General features: G+C 31.9%; 3 protein-coding genes and 1 long non-coding RNA gene across 6 annotated transcripts; 1 reads left to right on the top strand and 3 right to left on the bottom strand.

The window, feature by feature from the left end:
- Window positions 1–41: 41 nt before the first annotated feature.
- Window positions 42–1,936, bottom strand: LOC114382693 (immediate early response 3-interacting protein 1-like). Of its 2 annotated transcripts, none has more exons than XM_028342269.1 (3): window positions 1,857–1,936; window positions 886–1,134; window positions 42–234 (listed from the first exon to the last, which is right to left on the bottom strand). In XM_028342269.1, exon 2 carries the CDS (start codon window positions 1,128–1,130, stop codon window positions 897–899), a length of 234 nt encoding a protein of 77 aa, XP_028198070.1. In that variant the 5' UTR covers window positions 1,131–1,134; window positions 1,857–1,936; the 3' UTR covers window positions 42–234; window positions 886–896. The 2 variants fall into 2 exon arrangements, with proteins under 2 accessions (XP_028198070.1, XP_028198069.1); XM_028342268.1 differs by having other exon boundaries at window positions 1,767–1,906.
- A 2,576-nt stretch (window positions 1,937–4,512) lies between these two features.
- Window positions 4,513–11,215, top strand: LOC114382126 (probable sugar phosphate/phosphate translocator At3g11320). Its single transcript, XM_028341363.1, has 6 exons — window positions 4,513–4,736; window positions 4,890–5,098; window positions 8,183–8,665; window positions 8,850–8,953; window positions 9,427–9,655; window positions 10,645–11,215. Exons 1-6 carry the CDS (start codon window positions 4,565–4,567, stop codon window positions 10,789–10,791), a joined length of 1,344 nt encoding a protein of 447 aa, XP_028197164.1. The 5' UTR covers window positions 4,513–4,564; the 3' UTR covers window positions 10,792–11,215.
- Window positions 11,216–12,229: 1,014 nt separating this feature from the next.
- Window positions 12,230–14,644, bottom strand: LOC114382127. The gene is made up of 3 exons (XR_003660186.1): window positions 14,432–14,644; window positions 13,817–14,012; window positions 12,230–13,540 (listed from the first exon to the last, which is right to left on the bottom strand). It is a non-coding gene; the product is annotated as an uncharacterized LOC114382127 (long non-coding RNA).
- Window positions 14,645–16,244: 1,600 nt separating this feature from the next.
- On the bottom strand, window positions 16,245–19,589 carry LOC114382760 (LIM domain-containing protein WLIM2b-like). Of its 2 annotated transcripts, none has more exons than XM_028342361.1 (7): window positions 19,446–19,589; window positions 19,305–19,362; window positions 18,887–19,114; window positions 18,154–18,253; window positions 18,021–18,055; window positions 17,830–17,919; window positions 16,245–16,735 (listed from the first exon to the last, which is right to left on the bottom strand). In XM_028342361.1, the coding sequence occupies exons 3-7, from the start codon at window positions 19,019–19,021 to the stop codon at window positions 16,493–16,495; spliced, it is 603 nt and encodes a 200-aa protein (XP_028198162.1). In that variant the 5' UTR covers window positions 19,022–19,114; window positions 19,305–19,362; window positions 19,446–19,589; the 3' UTR covers window positions 16,245–16,492. The 2 variants fall into 2 exon arrangements, with proteins under 2 accessions (XP_028198162.1, XP_028198163.1); XM_028342362.1 differs by having other exon boundaries at window positions 19,443–19,570.
- Window positions 19,590–20,208: the final 619 nt, after the last annotated feature.

A 20,208-nucleotide genomic window follows, 5' to 3' on the forward strand; every position in this document is an offset into this window, starting at 1 on the left:
AATCAATTAGAAAAAAATGAGAAATGCCAATCCATACTCAATAAATTGAATAGAAAACTGAATTTAAAATCATAATGCCCTTCATTTCAGCCTATGTTACTATTGAGAACACTATTGTGTGGCAATGAACAATATCACAAAAAACAAGACAATTACTTCAATTGATATTTCTACAGTGGAATTTGGCAACCCTACTGTCTTGAAGACCTTTGTGCAATCATCTGACAGAAACACCTGAACATGCAATATTTAAGAAGTAAACATCTGTATCAGTAAATAAATAATTCAAGAAACAAATGTAATGTAAAGGGCCATGCTACCGTCATTTCCCCTCCCTAAATAAGAAAATAAGTTCTATGCTGTCCAAAGTCCAAACTTCATAAGAGGTGCATAGAGAAGAGACAAAGATAGGTAAATGCTAAGGATTGCTGACTATGCTGGCTAGGCTTCATTGAACTATGACCTTAGTTTCATCAGAACTTCAGATACCATTATTCCAAACCAAAAGTCGGCACTTAATTCATAATAATGTACAACAATCAGAACGGAGGTGAGTAATAAACTAACAATCACTAAAATTGTTAACAAATTACAGCCCATGTACACATATGTATAAAGTCAATCAGTAGCATATGATGGAGTAGTATGATACTCTGATGCCAGAAAAATATTAGTCAAAATGGCTCAAACATCACTTTCAGGAAAATGCAGATTTCATCTTTTAAAAAAAAAACCATAGAAGTCCATTTTCACATTTTTTCTTTCATTATTAAAACAGATAAAGAGCTCAAGGCACTCCAATAACAACAAATGTTTGTTTGAATCATTAATGAATAATCGTATATAAAATGAATAAAAAGCTTGAAGTAGACATCTCAGTCTAACCTAGTCAAGCATCATCCGGACACCAACTTCACAAAAATGCAGATGGAATTGAGAAGTATGAGAGGAACTCTGAGGTACTGAGTTGCATAAATGAGGCCTATAAGCTGGCCTTTGAACGACTTAGTCCTTCCACCCGAGAAATCTTGGAAGCCCCATCCTCTAGGTGCAAGAAAGCGGTCCTCATTTAATATCGCTAGCGCATTTGCAAGAAGAAGAAACCCCTCAAGTAAAGTCCACAGACCCATTTCCCTGCATTGCAAAGAAATCCAATCCTATGGCCATCACATAACTAATCCCATAAAAAACAATCATCTTAGACATTGACAGTTACAGGGCAGAAGAGTATGCTTCCATCTTCAGGGAGCTTAAAAGAGACTTATTACCAAAGAGTCTCATGATTCATCACTTTCCCTGAACTGAAGGTTGGTGGTACATCACAATATGTCACTCACAGGTTACAATTTTACAATGAGCAACTCAAATTCAATCATATTATATACCATAATTAAATTACTATTTCTAATTAAATTTAAAGAAATACGAATGTACTGCACCTACTAAAAATTCAAAAAACCAAATTTCCAATTCAAAAATAAATCCTAGTTTTAATAGAATCTACAAATAATCTCATACGATGTGGAAACAATTAACAGAAACAGGTGCAAACATTTTAAGACGTGACAGACAAAAAAATAGAGGAATCGTGTTCAAGTAACAAAAGTCAAAACAACATTCAGCCAATGCCACAAAACTCACGATTGAGAATGAAGCGGAATCCTAGATCTTCCAAAAAAAAAGCAACGAGGAAAAAATATGATTTTTTTTTTTACAATAAAAGTGGAACAAAGTTAAGATACAAAATGAGTTAGTTTTGAAAAAACCTGAAAACGGAACGGTGGGGTGAGACGAAACACAATCAGATCATGCTGATGCTGAACGAAGAAGTGCGAGCGAGGAAGGAGAAAACCAACCTGATCGAAACGCACCGTTTTTGTGTTTCTTTGAAGGAATCCAAGAGTTTAGAAGGATCCTATATTTATGTTGGTCCCGCCGTAAGCCCAATAATTAGAGAACAGAATCGAAGTTATTACTTAACACACCTCATTATTTTTTGATTGTATCAAGGATGCAATGTACTTGAGGTGCACCAAAGCAAACCCGAGGTGCGTTATATAATTACCCAAAATCGAAAGTAAAACCAAAACACTCATATACAAAAAAAAAAAAAAAAGATCCTGTCACTGTGGAGTTTTTGGTTTCTCTTGGAATTAAATCCAACTTAAAAATATATTTCTACATTCTATAATTGTTTATACAACAAAACGACCTGAACATAAAATTTTAAGATTTTAGATCAATTTCAATTTTTTTATAACTAGAGTTCAAATTAAAGTTCCAGTTCCATGTATGGATGGACTCTAATAGGTCAAATTGTTAAATTATAAAAACAAATTTTAAATAATTATAATGTATACTGACTTTAACAAATGAATTTATATTTGACGAATGCAAAACTGGCAAAAAAAATTATAATTTGTTTGGTTTGAGAAAATATTATTTATTTTATTTTTTTGAATTACAAAAATAATGTTACCTTGTTTTTGTTGTTTTCGAAACAAACTTTTTTTTTAAAAAAAAAACAACGTCACAAGTTTATAATTATTCATAAAAATAAGAAATCAAATGTTAGAAAAACTTATAGCAAGTGTTGAAAATGGAATTTCGGAAAGAAAAAAGAGAGTACATATTTTAATTATATATTAAGAGAATTATACAATATTTATAAAAACAAATAAGTATGATATTGTATATATATATATATATATATATATATATATATATATATCAATTTTCAAACCTCTAATTTTTTTTAAGAGAAACGGATTCTATCAAAAGAATAGTCCACATAAATTAATATCTGCAACATTTAATTTAAAAACCAGTTTATTTGACATAGTATAGGTAGATTGAAAAAGCAAAGTGCAGAAAAACACAAGCTACCTATATCAATAATCTTAATCTAAGAAACAACAAAGCAACTAATCTGGAAAAAAAAATCATATAATTTTGAGCTCTTGTCTGATATAATTTGACAGATTGAACAATTCCAGACAACTCAGTGTCCTATTTAAGAAATAACAACTTTGACATCTCAAGACTCAATAAAATTTAGAAGACTAAAAGAGGTCACCTTAATACAACTGCTAAAGTCACCACAATATATCAGATTGATCAATAAGAGTAAATAGAATTTCACTCATAAAAGAGGTCATCCAAATTATTTATGCATGAGCATTATACTTTGCAAACTGTTACACAACACAATTCAAAATACTAACCAAATTCACAACACACTGCAAAAGAATTCAGGTTAAAAATTAATTCAATCTATATTTCCTGTGATCAAACTCGGAAAATAAATGCAGTACAAAGTTATCAAAGACATTTAAATATCCATAGCCAGATTCTAACCCAATTTTTTTACAGCAAAAAAAATAAGTCCTAAAATATTTTTTAATCCCATCTCAATTCCCTCCTTGTGTCAATATTAGTACCCTTGATCTATTGTAATCGTGAGCTTATCTACAAACCCAACCCAGGTGTAATAATGAGTTTTCATGCCAATTAAATTCATGTTGACATATGTAAGATTTAAATTTCAATGGATAAAATTTAAGAGATAATATTTTTTAATTAAGAAAAGATAGAAGAAAGGTCTCCAAAATATTATAAATAAGAAACTAAGGTCTCTCTTTTTAGTATATTTTCCTCTCGAGCACGTTTTTGGAAATTTTTGAAGGATAAGAATACCATGAAGAGCACGTAATTGTTTTCACCTCGGACCACTTTTATGTTGGACCCGTAAGCCCAATAATGAGAAAACAAACCAAAAGTAAACCCAAAACACCCAAATACAAAACAAAGAAAACCCAAGACAAGCAGAGCATGTCACTGTCGGGTTTTTGGTTTCTCATGGAATTAAATCCAACTTAAAAATATATTTTTACAATCTATAATTGTTTATACGACGTAACTACTTAAATATAAATATTTTAAGATTTTAGATCAATTTCAATTTTCGTAGGACTAGAGTTCAAATTAAAATACAACATATAATTTTATTTCTTCTTCATTTCTCTTTTTTCAAATTATCATTCTTCTATTTTCATCCACTTTATTTCTCTCCTCTAAATCAAACACACCCTTAATTTTTGGAAATTAAAGAAAAAAGTTACCAAAAAGGTAAACCTTAAATTAACCAACTTGTGAACAATTCAACATAGGCAAGAATAGCGAGCAGTGGCACTGATAGTCTTGATGCTATACTAGATTCGGATATCCATTTGCCAAGATGGCCCACATAGGAATGTCATGTAACCTCTAGTGATTATTGTTGGCTAAATAATTTCAGGCTTCAATCTTCATGAACCAATAATTTCCTGCCAAGTGGAAAAAATCTCCTTCAAACCAGTTAATCCATTCACAGACTAACTATGGTTATTGTTTATATGCCTAAAACTAACATGTGTTCAGTAATCTTGAATATTTTTGACACATTGTTTTTTGTTCTGAAGATCTACCTGCTAAATTTCTAAAATTCATTCATGTGAGTTTTTTTTTTTTTTTTTAAGAAGCAAAACATCACTATCATACATGAATCGGTACTCAATGAGAGCTCATGTTCAGTTTCTTGTTGTTTTGCTCTCAGTTTCCCTGTCTATATTCTCTCCTCTCCCTCCTCCTGTGTCTCAGTTTGCTGGCTAGATACGTAGAATTGCTGCTGCTTCTTCAATGGCTCAAATTGCGCTTATTGCTCCTGCAGCAACTGTTATACCTATTATTACTGGCATGTACTACTTACTATACTATAAATCTTGTCAAATTCACCAACCAACCATTCCTTATTCTCTTTTCCTATTTTGTTTCTCAAATCACATGTATTTTCCTAGCAAAATCAAATGATCAGAGAGATATATAATTGGATTGTGTCATGTGGTTTTCAGGTAGGGGGAAACAACAAAAACTATCATATGCTGCAAGAAGAAACAAAGTGAGTTTAGCATCACTGGTTCCTAGTTGGAGGCTTGAAAGGGTTCCAAGGTTAGCCTTATCAAATAATAATAATTCAGGCGATGATAGAAAGACAAGTGTCGTGGTGAAGGTATCTGAAGGAGGAGCTATCTCTCTCCCTCATGGTTGGTCAGCACAAAAGGTAACCAAACTAACTTGAATATTATTCTTACTTTTGAGTCCCCATATGAAAACGTCACTGGTTAAGAGATAAAAAGTAAAAAACTTTTATATTGAAAATTATACATTTTCATGGTTGAATATAATCTTCAACAAAAAATTTCTATTTATTCATTCCTTTATTCCTTAAACTATAGTTCTTAGGTCACGTTTTTTTTAATTATTAATCATTCATAATAAGAATATTCATTACTTTTTATTTGTGTTAATAAATAAACTATTCTAACTTACTTAGAAAAAATATTTTAAATTACAGTGTCTTTGTATGAATTATAAGTGTTAAAGAATAATAAATAAATGAATTACACAATTATATGCCGCAGGAAAAAAATTTTATTCACTAGTTTGTTTGTTTTTTTCCCTCGTAACAAAAAACTATTTTTAACTTCTCTTAAAATACTCGTAAAATATAAAAAATTCACTTATCATTTTTGTAATGAAAAGTGAAGAAACTTAACTGATTAACCATAATGTTCTTGCAAAAAACAGAAGGCTCAAAATCGAACTGAATGGGCCCAAAGGCCCACATTAAATATGATCCACAAAGGATAGGCTTGTCTTTTTCTTTTTTGTTTTTGGTGTATATGGATTGGCTAGTCTTATGGTCCAAAAATTAAAAAAAAATAAGGATTTGATTATTATTTCTAATACTCTTCTCAACGAATATGTCCTGTGAATTTGTATTTTACATGTAAACAGCTATATGCCCTGTGAATCTGTTACTACTTGTGTCAGGTCTTTATTTTCTTCCTACACCTATATTTCTAGTGTTCACATTTTTCAACCATATTTATTAATACACTTGGTCCCCACTCTGCACGCAAGACTTACCCTCAAAAGTCCTATTCCCCCTTAAGATTTTAGCAGTAGACTTTTCAATTTAATTCAAGTCTATGAATGAATTCAATGGTTGGTTCAGTTGGTCACTTTGGCTAGGACATGGTTCTTCTTATGAAACATGTTTTTTGTTTTCAGTTCCAATTTTGCAAGCATAACATACATGTCAGAGTCCACTAAAACTAGGACACCTCTCTGCAATTAGAGGATCCGAAGACAACTACATTTATAACTGTGCCATATCTTCCCTTTCATTTGTTAATTTTGTCTAATTACTTGTTTCCATAAGGATTTCTTCCATAAAGTGAAAAAAAATTAAAAATTTTGAATTAAAATAAAATATAAAAATATGAATTTCATATTATTTTGTTGTTTATTTTTCTCTCTTTTTTTTATCCACTTTTTATACAAATGAACACCCCATAAAATATCATAAACAAAAGATGTCTAAGTGTCTTATCAATCAAGCAGATAAATTTACCTCCAAAGATTTTCTCTTGGATAAAGATACAAATTGCTAATGGGATTTGATAGGTATGAGTTTTTTTATCTGCCTTCTCCTAAAACAAAAACAAGTGAGTTCTCACAGGATAATTGGTTAATAGAGTTTAATTACACGTCGTGAATTTGATTTTTTTTTTTTTATATATATTTAACCAGAAGTCAGTTGTCATAAGTTTCACGTTTTTGGATCAAACATGTACTAAACACGACTCCCCCGGGGAACATTATTGTGTGTTTTCTGCGTGACCCAAATTTTGTGCAAGAAACAGAAGAGAATACTTAACTTCACAAACTGCGCCTCACGATCACATGCTAAAGCTAAACCCCCTTTGTCTTGTGAGTAAGTATTAATGTTTCTTGTTTTCACAAAAAAAGTTTAAAACGTAGAAAATAAGGCCGCATTTGGACGGCATTTCTTGGCACCTCCATATGCCAAACTTTTTTGGTCAACTCAATGTGCCTGACTTGAAAGCACCTAGCATTAGAAGCGCGTTGCGCTCAACAATATTAATTAATAGTCCAATTTTTGCGCCTAAAGTTATACTACTATTAAAATGTATTTTCCCAGTTGTACAAAATCGTGGGTCGATTCATGGATCGTGCACTCATTCATCCTCCCAAATACGATTCCCTTCTTTGATTTGTTTCCTACGAAATTATTACTCATCTTTTTACATAATAATAATAATATATTTTTGGCATCTTTTTATTCCGTAACACTTACCCTATTATTGTCCTCTTTACAGTTTATAACTTTATACATACAAACAATTTAAAGAACCTTTTTAAATTTTCCATCCAACCGTTGACTACACAACTATAAGTACCTTATTTTTATTTTTTATAACAAAAAATTGATAATAAGGAAATTGAATCCCAATCCTATAAAAATATTTTCTATTTTTTCCACCACCACATAAATTAACTTTAAAAAAAATTAAGATCTCACGTATTCTCTGTTGAAAACAATCTTATCAAATCTAATAAAACTATTATCAACAATAAAATTCTCTTTTAAATAGTTACCACAATTCCATATTGGAGCTCGAATTCCAGATAAATATTTAATACAACATAATTTTGTACCAATTATTTTAGGTACTCAGTTAAAATTAATAAAAAAAAACTACTATCATCTTCTATCAGACTTTTTTTTATGTTCCAAAAAAAATCAAACTTCTTTGTAAAAAAAACTACTATCAAAATTATTCTTAAATTTAATTTAACTGTTCCTCGTTATACTTTTCTTGCAACGTACATCTTATCATAATTGCAAACGAAACGAGTAAATGGTGCAAATCAGCCCAAATCAAATCACTTTATTAATTAGTAATAGCTGATAGGGGTTCTTCTTCTTCAATTCCCTTCAACTAATAAAACCTAAACAATAATTAATAGTAGTTGATCGGCTTTAAATGCTGTATTTTCTTCTTTCCTCTTTCCCTGTCTCCATTGTCTGGGTCTGTTTTAGCTTTGCAGAGGTTGGCCTTGGCAGGCACACGCACATCCCACATTACAACAAACACATTTCATTTTTTTTTTCTTTCTCCTTTGTCATCCTCAAAATCCCCGACCTTAATTGCTCCGACCCCAACAAAAAACAAAACAAGCAAGCCATGGATTCCTCCCAGATCCATGGCTTGTCCTCGTAAATTCAACACCTTTACAAGTCAAACTTAAACCACCATTAACTGAAAAACCGCAGGAAGAAGAAGAAGATCAAATCTCAGAAGGGTTAAAAAAAATGAAGGGTTCGAACAACCGGTTCTTCACGGTGGGGTTGGTGGCGGCGTGGTACTCCTCCAACATTGGCGTGCTTCTCCTGAACAAGTACTTGCTCAGCAACTACGGCTTCAAGTACCCAATCTTCCTGACCATGTGCCACATGACGGCGTGCTCGTTGTTCAGTTACGTCGCCATAGCGTGGATGAAGGTCGTGCCTTTGCAGACCCTTCGATCCAAGGTGCAGTTCTTCAAGATCTCTGCTCTCAGCCTCGTTTTCTGCGTCTCCGTTGTCTTCGGGAACATCTCTCTCCGCTACCTCCCCGTGTCGTTTAACCAAGCCATTGGCGCCACCACGCCCTTCTTCACTGCCGTTTTTGCCTACCTTATGACGTTCAAGAGGGAGGCTTGGCTCACTTACCTCACGCTTGTTCCTGTTGTTACTGGAGTCATCATTGCAAGTGGGGTATGTATTGTCACATAACATAACATAACACCCTTTTGATTCTTTTAATGTTTTGCTGTTAATTTGGGTTAATGGGTTTGTTTCTGAAGTGATTTCAGATTGGTTCAATATAAAAATAACATTTTTTTTAAATGGCTTCTGATACGGGTGTTGTGTGTGTCTTCTTCTATTTGGCTATTATTAGGGGGAACCGAGTTTTCATCTGTTTGGATTTATTATATGTGTTGCGGCTACGGCTGCAAGGGCTCTTAAATCAGTGCTACAAGGGATTTTGCTTGCTTCCGAAGGGTAAGGATCAAGAAACTCCAGATTCATTTGGTCTATGATTCATTCGTTCCTTTTATTGTTGTCCCCTTTTTAACTATCTGTCCCGATACAGAAAATGGTAAGTTTTAGTCCTTACACAGTTTTTTGTTGCGGAAAGTGATTTTACACCGCCAGAAAGTTTCATATGATGTTAACGCGAGGGACTAAGGGCATGTTTGGATATAAGGTATAAGTGCTTTTTTTGAGAGCTTTTCTACTATAAATAGAGTTTTTTTTTCCAGTAGAGAAACTCTCAAAAGCTGTCAAAAGGACTTTTAGTCTTATATCCAAACAGGTTCTAAAACTTGCAATTTTCTCCTATTGGGACTAAAATATAGACAGCGGACAATTATAGAGACTAACCAAGTGTTCAATTGATTAAGTTATCTCTATGCTTGTCTTTGGGTTTTGAGATACATTTTCAAATGGGTACTGACAGAGTTCTTGTGTGTCAGAGAGAAGCTGAATTCTATGAACCTTCTGCTTTACATGGCTCCAATGGCTGTGGTTTTCCTTCTTCCTGCAACACTTATAATGGAAGAGAATGTGGTTGGCATCACGTTGGCTCTTGCCAGAGATGATTCCAAGATCATTTGGTATCTGCTGTTTAATTCGTCACTTGCATATTTTGTCAACCTGACCAACTTTTTGGTCACTAAACATACCAGTGCTCTGACCCTTCAGGTAAGTCCTTATTATTTAATATTTATCCAAATTGGCTTTCATTCCTTTTCTTTTTTTTAAATGTACTTTTCACTCCAACAAACTGTCTGTTGTCTCATCTGTTGGTAGTTGGGACATCAGATTTTGGTGGTTGTCAAATCACAAGATATGTATCACATTATCAGCATTGTCTTTGGTCACTTTTTGTTTTTTGTTAGTTCTGTTGCAATGTGACTGGTGGTTGAGTTATTTTGTTCCCTCATTATTCTTCTTTTGTTTGAGAATGGAATTCTTTGAAAACAAATTAGCTCAGATCATGTGAAGTTTTGCATTGCCTAGATTTTGCATTTGCAATCTATTTTCTCAAAATTCATAAATATGTAATTTTTTCTTGTTTCTTCTAAAGGGGGAAATTTAGATTGTGTGATTGCCAGATATTTCAAAAATAGTTATTGCAAACTTTATTCAAACATTCTGCTGGATTTCTAAAGCTAGTGCTAGGCCAGTATATTCAAACATTGCTACTGATAGTTCACAAGCATATAAAGCTAATGTGGTTGAATAGTTTAATGAAATATTGTCTGTAAGGTTCAATTATTCAAGTTTGGTGCTCCCAGTGTTCAAGTTAGTTGCTAAGCACAATTGTTCAAGATGACTTGTGATCAGAACTTGCTGATTAGTAAATTATTGTCCACTCGGAGTAGGATGACTGTTATAAGTATTAACCTAATTTGTTGAACTCCCATTTTACTATGATCATATTTGATACTTTCTGCTATGTAAATCCCTGATCAAGTTAGCAATGAATTTAGGATGAAAAATTAATGTATAAATTTGCAAAATATTATACAAATTACTGTTTAAGGTATCTGCAATGGAAAGATTTGCGTTTTAATTAAGTCTGATTTTTGCCTTTGCTCAAGTTATTCATTTTGCTATTAAACTACTGATCATTATTCTTAAATTGATTCATTTCAATTGATAATCTTACTAAGAGTTGGCTCATGCAGGTACTAGGAAATGCCAAAGGGGCAGTAGCAGTAGTAGTTTCAATTCTAATATTCAGAAACCCAGTGTCAGTCACTGGAATGATGGGTTACTCACTCACAGTCTTTGGAGTTATACTCTACAGTGAAGCCAAAAAGAGAAGCAAGTGATACTAATTCATCATTCATGCTCTCAGCAGCACTGAAAGGACAACCTTTAATTATACCCTACAACAACTACAACATTTTAGTTTTCATTACTGCGCGCAGTCAACCTCAAGATTTCTGGAGAAAAATTTGTTTAGCATGCCAGTCATCAGAATCCAGATTTTTCTCACTCTAATATACATTTTTTTACCCACACGTCAGGCCTCATTGAACGAGTTCCTCATTGTATTAGCAACGATGCAGAAATAGCCCACAGGACAAGAGTTGCAATAAGTGATGTCTGTCTACTTTACCCATGTTATAGGATAGTTGAGAACTTTTTGTCATTTATTCTTGGAGGAAAGAGTTGTAAAATTGGATATCTACACATCTATTGTTCAACACTATTTACATCGTTTATTAATGATAGAATTCATACTTTTGCCCATTGTCCAATGTCTATAATATCATTTGAGAATTGTGATATTTTGAACTAGTGAATACTGAATAGTAACAAATGAATTGAAAGAATGTAAAATAAAACAAAAAATCAAGCTTTACGTATTTGTTATTCACGCTCCAAGATTTGTAATTTATAATTACACATACTGTAATTTCTTAACTCAAATTGCAACATATAGTGAGTTCCTTATCCACGCCAGTCAATTATACAAGCACCTACATTTTAGAACTTGCAGAATAACAAACATTTCATGAAGTTAATCAGAAATTACTTTTTTTTTTCTTTAATCCAAATACTAAAAGAACAAAGTTGCATAAATGCCCATCAATGTCAAAACCATATAAAGAGAAAGGAAAGTCAATGCTTTCCAACTTGAAGCAATTGCTAATTTCAACTTTTCAGGTTACAGCCAATGGTCATCAAATTTGAGGTAAGATTGTAACTTAGAAGTTATGGATGGTTGTGGTAACTTTGAAAATAAAAGTAGTATCTGATTTATGATTACCTCATTTGCTTCCTAGTCTTTAGTGTGTGCCTTTGGTTCGTTTTGCTTTGCTTGGTCATGTGCTGGGATATTCCATTCAACAGCAGCTATTTGCTCTTGTAATCAGGACGCAGAGCTTTGTAGGTAGTCGTGAAATATTGCGGCAAGGTGTTCTCATTGTTTATCTATCTATAATTTAGCATTTGTTCCATATTTAGTGGTTTACTTTTCACTATTCTTTCTACAGTGTAGTCAGTTTTGACCTTAAGGTTTGAAGATTTTTTTGTTTTGTTTTATTTTTTTTTGGATTGTGTCTAATCTTTCAGCCTTTTGTTTTTTCGGATTATGTCCGCGTTGACACAATATCATTCATGATTCTTTCTAATACAAATACTAATATATTGCGACATGGTGCTCCCTTTGTTCTGTATTCAGTGGTTCATTTTTCACAATTCATTCTACAGTTTGTAGTCAATCTTGCCCTTAATGTTTGAAGCTCTTTTTTCTTTGTTTTCTTTTTTGCGGATTGTGTTTGACCTTTGAACCTTTTATTTTTTTAGTTTTTTATTCGGATTGTGTCCGTGTTGACACTATCATTCATGGTTTTTCCCCACACAGCAATTCCAGAAGGCAAATTTGATTAGCACGCTGGTGATCAGAATCCAAAGTTTTCTCACTCTAATATGCAGACAATTTTTCCCCACACGTTAAACCTCATTGAAGGTGTTCCTCTTGTACTAGCAACGATGCAGAAATAGTTGCAATAAGTGACTGGTGTCTCTCTCCAGCTTACCTATGTTGCGAAAATTGAATCCTTTGTTGCCATTTATTCTTGGAGGAAAAAGAGTTGTAAAATTGGATATCTACACATCCACTGTTTAACACTATTCACATTTGTTTGTTGCTAAAGATAAGATTTAAATATATTTTTCGTTCATGCAATTTGCTCTTGAATATATACATGGACTATATGAGGGAATGAATATATCAGTTGTAGAAATTAATCCAAAAACAAAGCCTTACTTTTGAAGTAGGATCAGTATCTGACATATATTTGCTCTAATCTCTTCCCGGGCTGTTCTTAATGCTGCCTCCTTGTACACAAGAGCAACTTCATCTACCAATCTGAAGTCAAACCATGTGCTACAAATGAATTATATCAACGAGGCAAATACAGGATAAGAAATAAAGATGTTTATATCCACAGACCCAGGATTCCACCACGTAAGTGGGAAACCAAGATTGATTTCTGTAACTTCGGAATTTTCCTAAAAATGGGTTTTGAAGAAAAGGGATGCAGATGTAGTCTAAATCTCTAGTATATCAATGGATGGACAGTAAAATTAACTTCTAAGGCATCCCTTCCCTAGAGTTGGAGAGAGACCAAGATGATGACCGTTGAAAAATATGAGAGCAAACATCAATCCTTGATGGAATAAATATCAAACATCAGTAAGTCATGGCCTCATCTTCTAATGTTCATTCCCTTTCTTGACCATCTGTTTTTGTAAACATCTTAAAAATGAAACGAAACTTACAGACTTCAAATAATATCATAGCAAATCAAATTTAATCATGAGATAATATCAATAAAATATTTACAGCAGACGATTTCATTTTTTTAGAAGCCACATCAGAGGATTTCATAATATTGTGATTATAATACAAATACGACACAAACAAGTAAAGGATTCCCTATTTCTCAAGCACATCAATGCCACATTTATCTGAAATAAAAATTGCATAGGGTAATTTTTTAACTTTGCAACAAACGTTGAGTTCCTTATCCACGTCAGTCTCAAAATTATATATGTACATTTCAGAACCTGCAGAATAAAAAACATATCAAAGAGTTAATCGGAAATTACTTTTTTTTTACCAAATACTAAAAGAACAAAGTAGCATGTGTGTTCCTCAATGTCAAAACCATATATAGAGAAAGGAAAGCTAATGTCGAAACCTTTTCCAAGTTAAAGCAATTGCAACTATTTTGAATGTAAAACTATTTCAACATTGCAGGTTACAACCAATGATTTTGGTTCAGTAAGATAAACTTTAAAAAGTGTCATCCAAAGCTTCAATACATATTTAAAGGTACTAACCAAAATAATAATCTCATTGTTATCAGCATGCATCCACTGAAAAAATAATGGGAAAATGCGCCTGAAGTGAGCTAAAAGCATAAGATCAACTCCATTAAATAGTGAATCAGCAGATTTAAGCCATGTGATGCAGCGCTCTTTGTTTCTGGGCTGGCGCTCCAAGTGACTTAACATCTCATTTAGCTTCCTTTCAAACCTATTCAAGATAATGATAGATTGAAATCAAGATGCAAGATATGCTTCAAAGAGCCAAGAGTCTAAACAAAAGGACAGCCTATTATTCCAACTCCTTAGATATTGAGGAAACTTTTGGACTTATATGGCTTATGGGGAAGTTAATTAGTTATATAACTTTTTCCAAACTAAATAACACTCTCAAGTAGTAAATAAAAATTCTTCACTTGTGACATAACAATCAAAATCTGCCCCAATAGCATTATATCGATTCATTCTCAACTTGATAAGATTGAAGTCAATTAATCAAACATAGTAAATTTGTAAAAATAATAAAATTAAAAAACCTCTGCTCCCTTGGCTAAAACTTCCTTTGCTATAAAAACAGGGCCATGTAATTTGTTACTCCCTTATAATTAAATGAAAAGAATCAATACTAACGGACTATGTTATAAACGGAGAACGGTGGCCAGAGTCTCCGCGATTCCGGTCGATAAACGGAGAAGAAGCTCTCGGAGCGGGGAAGGTGGTGACGGTGGTTTCATCGATTGGCACTGATTAGGGTTTTGGTTACTCCGCCGCTAATGGCAACACTGCCGGTTTTCTTAAAACGGCACCGTAATAGGCTTGACGACATTGCGCAGTGGCCGTTTTAAAAAGATGTACTGATATGGATTAAAAAAATTCTCAACATATTTTTAACTATTAATTGAAAACTACTAAAATTATTAATAAAATTCACTGAATAAGAAGTAAATTCTATAATTTTTTTATTTATATGATATTTTAATTAATGATAAACAGTGTATTTAAAAGGTAAAAGAGTGTACCATTAACATTTTTCATTTAAAATTATATAAACACATATATTTTGCAAAGAATATTATTAACTACACTTTTTAATTAAATAATAATAATAATAATTTTTATTATTATTAGTTAAAATTTTATTAAAAATTATAAAATTAAGAGAAAGACTTATTAACCAAGTCAGATTCATAAAATAAATATATACTTTTCAGTGAATTCTTTTTTCCTGAAATAGAACTCATTATTTCATTTATAAGAAGAATATTTATACAATCAGTTGGATAATAAAAAAGTTGTGAACTAGCGTATAATTTAAACATTCTTGCAAGAGAGTGAACTACTTGATTTAAGAGTGGCTAGATTCATTTGTGTATGGATTAAACTCAACAATGAGTTGGGAATGTTGCTAAATTTCTTTTATAATCAATTTTAATTGAATTTTAGCTAAGGATAAAAAAAAGTATGAGATTTTTTTTTCCCCCTTGTGTATATAGCCTATGTGTAAGAAGTAAGTGGGATTGAAGTTGAATGAATATCTAAATGCGGATTAAAATTAAAATAGTTCCAAAGTACTTTTATTTTCAAAATTATATTTTTTTATTTCATTTGTATATTAAAATTTGCAAATATACATTAGAATTCACAAAAATATTTTTCAAACTTTATATCAAACATAATAACAGTTATAGTAAAAATAATTAAGTAACAGTAGTTCCTTTTTAATTTGTGGTAGATTTCAGATGAAGGGGAAATAACTCTAAAATTGCATAGCATCTTACGTTAATTTTATGCTAAATTATTTTTTTAGTTCTTTAATTTATTTTTAATTTAATTTGGTTCTTTTATTTTTTTTAAATTGATACAATTTGATCATTCTAAATCAATCATGTTAAGAAATTAAACAAATTAAACTTTAAGATAAAATCATCTCTAAATAATTTTAAATTGTGATAAAATACACATTTCTTACCAAAATACAAATTAAACCTAAATAATAAATTAAAAAAACTAATTTAACCTTAATTTTAATATAAATATTTATTAATTAACACCATTAATAGTACCAATGTGACTTATCTAAAAAAAAAATACTGATGTGACACTACTTTAAATGAAATGCCACTTAAGTATCCAAATTACTCCATCATGTGGTATCTACATCAACTGAGACTAAAGTAACATATTTTAAGTGTTCGCTTCTTTCTTCATCAAGATAATATATATTTATTGAAATATATTGACTTAAGTAGGTAAAAACAAGATCAATTCCATAGTGTTCAAATATTATTTTTCCCATTAAAACATGTATGAAAACGATTAAAAGATAACAAATACTTATATTTTATTAAAATATATTTTCTCAATTTATGATCAATATATTTAATAAGAAATCACTTTCCAGATGCCCTGAATCAAAACATCCAAGAAACTAAAGGCAGCAAGATAACCAAACCTTGGAATGATATAGTATCTTGCAAATCACGCTCTCATTAGTCAAGTCATTACTGAATGTCCATTGTATAAAATAAACCACACAAGATTTGCACGCCACGCATGTTGTAAGTAAAAATATCAGAAAATGATCAAAGTCACGAGAGAACAATCAAAACCAAAAAAGGCCACACATACAAGCACTTGCTTGACAGACCAAAATGTATTTGAAAAAGGAAGGGCAATTGAAGGAACCAACATTCAAGATTCTGGAACAGAGGCCACGGTCGTTGCAGTTGCTGTTGCTGCTGCTGCTGCTGCACGTTTGACTGAGGCAGACTTAGTAAGATGATTATAGCTCCCTTTCTCCTTAAAAAGCTGGGAGAAGTGGTGCTTGCAATACAAAATGCCCTCAAGGGCTGCGTAATTCGACGGCGTTATGGGACATCCACCATGTGAACACTTGAAACATGATTTGTGATAGGCCTGCCCTTCCACTGTTACCTACACTCAACGAAGATATATACATATTCACATGTCGTAGTAACAAGAAAACCAAGATGAAATTCTAATTCAGGTTAACTGCAGAACAGCAGATTTATAATAATTAGACTTACATTTTACTCATTCATGCAATTACTGATAAATAAAATCAGTAGATTCTTCAGTTTGGTTATATACTATCCACTTTCATTTCAGCAGTGCTTAGCTCTCTCAAATAAAAAACTCTCTCATTTTTCCTTCTAGTTATCTTCTCCTATAAAAGTTTATAGAGAAGTTTATCTAAACAGGGCTAAATTGTTTTCAAAACAATTGCTATTTGTCAATCTACTCTTCCCTCCTATTGACAAAAAAATAGAATAAACTGATATTACCACAAACACAAGTTGTCAGGTATATGTCGCTATCGACATCGATTTCATTTTGTGAATTTTTTTTTATAAAATCGTTTGTGGGTGGAGGAAGAAGTTCCAGAACTATTCATAAGCAACAATTTTGTTTACTTGACTAGTGAGAATTATGAACTAAATCAGAATATAGTTTTCATCATCTCAAGCACATAAACTAAATATGATTTTTTTTATCTTTGCAAATGTATCTCCCATTAAGATAAGGAAGCCAAACCAAAGTCTATTTGTGGTCCAAATTAAAAATAAAGTTCAAACTCCTGTGACTTTGCACAATGATATTTTGGGAGGCAGTAACCCATGTTGCTTGATTTCACAGAACCATGAGTACCAAAACAAAGGCAAAAGGTTAAACTAATACATGTGCTTTAATGCTGGTAATTTAAGCCAAAACTTATCAATATTTCCTGAATAGGACATAAAGAGGCACTCTACGTCAACCTTCTTTATGCTCCATTTATCCCCTTATAACTTCAGAGAAAGACATATCAATGTTAAATAAGGTTACTCGCATATATACAGATAGAGAAGAAGGATACTCTAGTAATCAACATGATCTAGATAGGAATAATAACAAATTTCCTTGCTCAAGGCATGAGCATCCATATACCCAAATTGTAACAGACATTTTGTAACCTTATTATAATGAATATCATCAACTAATTTGTTTCAAAGATTTTTGAATCCTACCTTCTCCAATGGATAAGCAGTTTTGCCACATGTGGCACACTTTTCTTGGGTGCCAGAAAACATGCTCGCAGCTTTACTAGGAGACCTTGTCTGGAATAAACAAAAGATGCCAATAGTTATTCAATAAGACCGAATGCTTTAGACCTACTTATCACAATGAAGTTTGAAATTTGCAAAATTAAGCATTTTACCAGCTCATGTGTTGTCTTATCTGCTAGCTTTGCAGCTGTTCAAAATGAATATATGGCCAATTAATGAGGCATATGATTCAAAAACCACACAAACACAGCTTCATTCTCAAAGAAGAAAAGGAAGAACACATACGTGACTGGAAGTTCTTGCTGAAGGACCCACTCTCCTTGAAGAGCTGCTCAAAGTGAGGCTTACAATAAAGAACACCTTCCATTGAGGAATAGTTGCTCAGCTGAAACATAAAGATCATCAACTATAATCCGTGTAAAACTTTAAACTCATACACAAATGCTAATTCAATTAGTGTCCAACATTACTAAGGTCCTGTCAGAATAAACTTCATAAGTACTAATAAAAGAAGAAAATAAGAAAGTAAAATTGATCGAAATTCTCTCATAAGCTAAAATCAACTTAAGCACTTAACTTTTATAGAAGCACTGTCATAGAAGTTATGCTGCACATAAGTTGATTTTAGCTTATGAGAGAAGTTCAACGCATTTTACCTTCTTATTTTCTTTTCCAGTTTATCCAAACATGACATAAAAGGAGCCGATCAGTGCCATTACAGGAATCAACTGAAGATTTTACACTCCAAAAATTCTTGGTTTCATCAGGGTGGTGTCCCCATTCATTTTCTGATCAAACCATGAAGTCACACTATGTTTTTATCAACCAACTAAAATTCTCATGGAATTTTTTCATGGATGCAAGGCAGCGTCGAACAAAAGCAAGGATCTTTAGCAGAATTTAACAAATAAAAAATAAAGAAGAATATTTATATGCTATCAAATAAAATAATAAATAATGCAGCTAACAAAACAAGCGAAAAAAACAAAAAAACAACAATAATAAAGAAAAAGGGCACCTTTAATGTTCCTTTGCAGTGAGAACATCTGAAGCAAGCTTTGTGATAAGCAGTGCCATCAGCAGAAAGCTGATCAACTGGATAAACCGTTTTCTCACAAGCCTTGCACTTTTGCTGGGTACCGATAAAAGACATTGCTATGGCTTTTTAGATCTAAATTCACCACCAATTCCAAATTCACAAGACACTGGATCGGCTTCAGAGACTACTTTTTCTTGTTAGATTTGCCTGTCACAATAACTTGAGCTACTCATATGAACCAAAAACATAAAAACAACAATGAGCTTGAAAAAGGGTTAAACTTTGAAAGCTTGAAAGAAAAAAAAAAATCCTCGTACAAAATGAATCTGTTTTGGTCAGAGAAATGAAATAGTATAAAGTTAACACAGTCAAAGTGGGTATTTCATTTTCAGCATACCTTGTGAAGAGAAAGTGGTGAGGTGAATGGTGGATCTGTTGTGATCTGAAGCTTTAAACTGAAAAGGTGAAGATAAAGAGAGTGAGAAATTTTGAGGGTGAAAGAAAAGAAAAAAAGAAGAAGAGCAACTTGAGACACAACTCAGGTTTAGCACTCGGGACTGTGTATGTCATTGAATATATATTGATAACAGATCATATCTTGGTCACCATAATGAAAATGTAACAAAGAGAGAAAAATGAAGAGATTTTAATTGGAAATAATAACTACTAGCATGTCTATTAGGAACCAGGATACAAATATCCTTGCTGTGTCCATTAACATTTTTTTTATTCATTTGGTAGAATCCACTAACGCTGCTTTTTTTTTTTTATCTTTTTCTTTTTTTATGTCTCAATGTCGTGGTCCATCATGGGCAACAACTCAATCAGAGCACGAAAATTAGAAGAACTGTTTTGATTTGTAATTAAATACGTTGATTTATAATTAAATATAATTTAAAAAATCATTGCACTTCATGTATATATATTATTTGTTCTAATTTAAATATATTGATCATTATCAAATTATAGACGGTTACTATTATATACTAAGATTATTGATTTTTATAGTAATCCTTTCAAAAATATTATATAAAATATTTATAATATTACGCTAACCATGTACAGAAATTAAACTCTTAAAAAAGTCTCATATAAAAATAAATTTCCCCATTCTCAACAATCAATTCAATTTAACGTCGTTGACCCAGTAAACCAATTGAAAATTTTATAATAAAAATAAAAATATTTAAATTATATTCAATTCCAGTTTTAATATAAAAAATAATCTTATTGATTGTATTTAAAACTATTCAATAACTAATATTTTAATAAGTGTATTGTATAAAATGAATATTTTTTTA

The sequence above is a fragment of the Glycine soja genome, chromosome 13 (assembly GCF_004193775.1).
Source record: "Glycine soja cultivar W05 chromosome 13, ASM419377v2, whole genome shotgun sequence".
In the NCBI taxonomy this organism is placed as follows: Eukaryota; Viridiplantae; Streptophyta; class Magnoliopsida; order Fabales; family Fabaceae; genus Glycine; species Glycine soja.

Bases quoted from the DNA above. Each gene is read 5' to 3' on its own strand.
- LOC114382693 (XM_028342269.1), bottom strand. From the start codon at position 1,130: ATGGGTCTGTGGACTTTACTTGAGGGGTTTCTTCTTCTTGCAAATGCG.
- LOC114382126 (XM_028341363.1), top strand. From the start codon at position 4,565: ATGTTCAGTTTCTTGTTGTTTTGCTCTCAGTTTCCCTGTCTATATTCT. The intron at 4,737-4,889 runs GTACTACTTACT...TGTGGTTTTCAG, and splicing joins ATACCTATTATTACTGGCAT to GTAGGGGGAAACAACAAAAA. The intron at 9,656-10,644 runs GTAAGTCCTTAT...TGGCTCATGCAG, and splicing joins CCAGTGCTCTGACCCTTCAG to GTACTAGGAAATGCCAAAGG.
- LOC114382760 (XM_028342361.1), bottom strand. From the start codon at position 19,021: ATGTCTTTTATCGGTACCCAGCAAAAGTGCAAGGCTTGTGAGAAAACG. The intron at 18,254-18,886 runs GTGCCCTTTTTC...TTTATGTTTCAG, and splicing joins ACTGCAAAGGAACATTAAAG to CTGAGCAACTATTCCTCAAT. The intron at 17,920-18,020 runs GTAAAATGCTTA...TGTTTATTCCAG, and splicing joins ATAAGACAACACATGAGCTG to ACAAGGTCTCCTAGTAAAGC.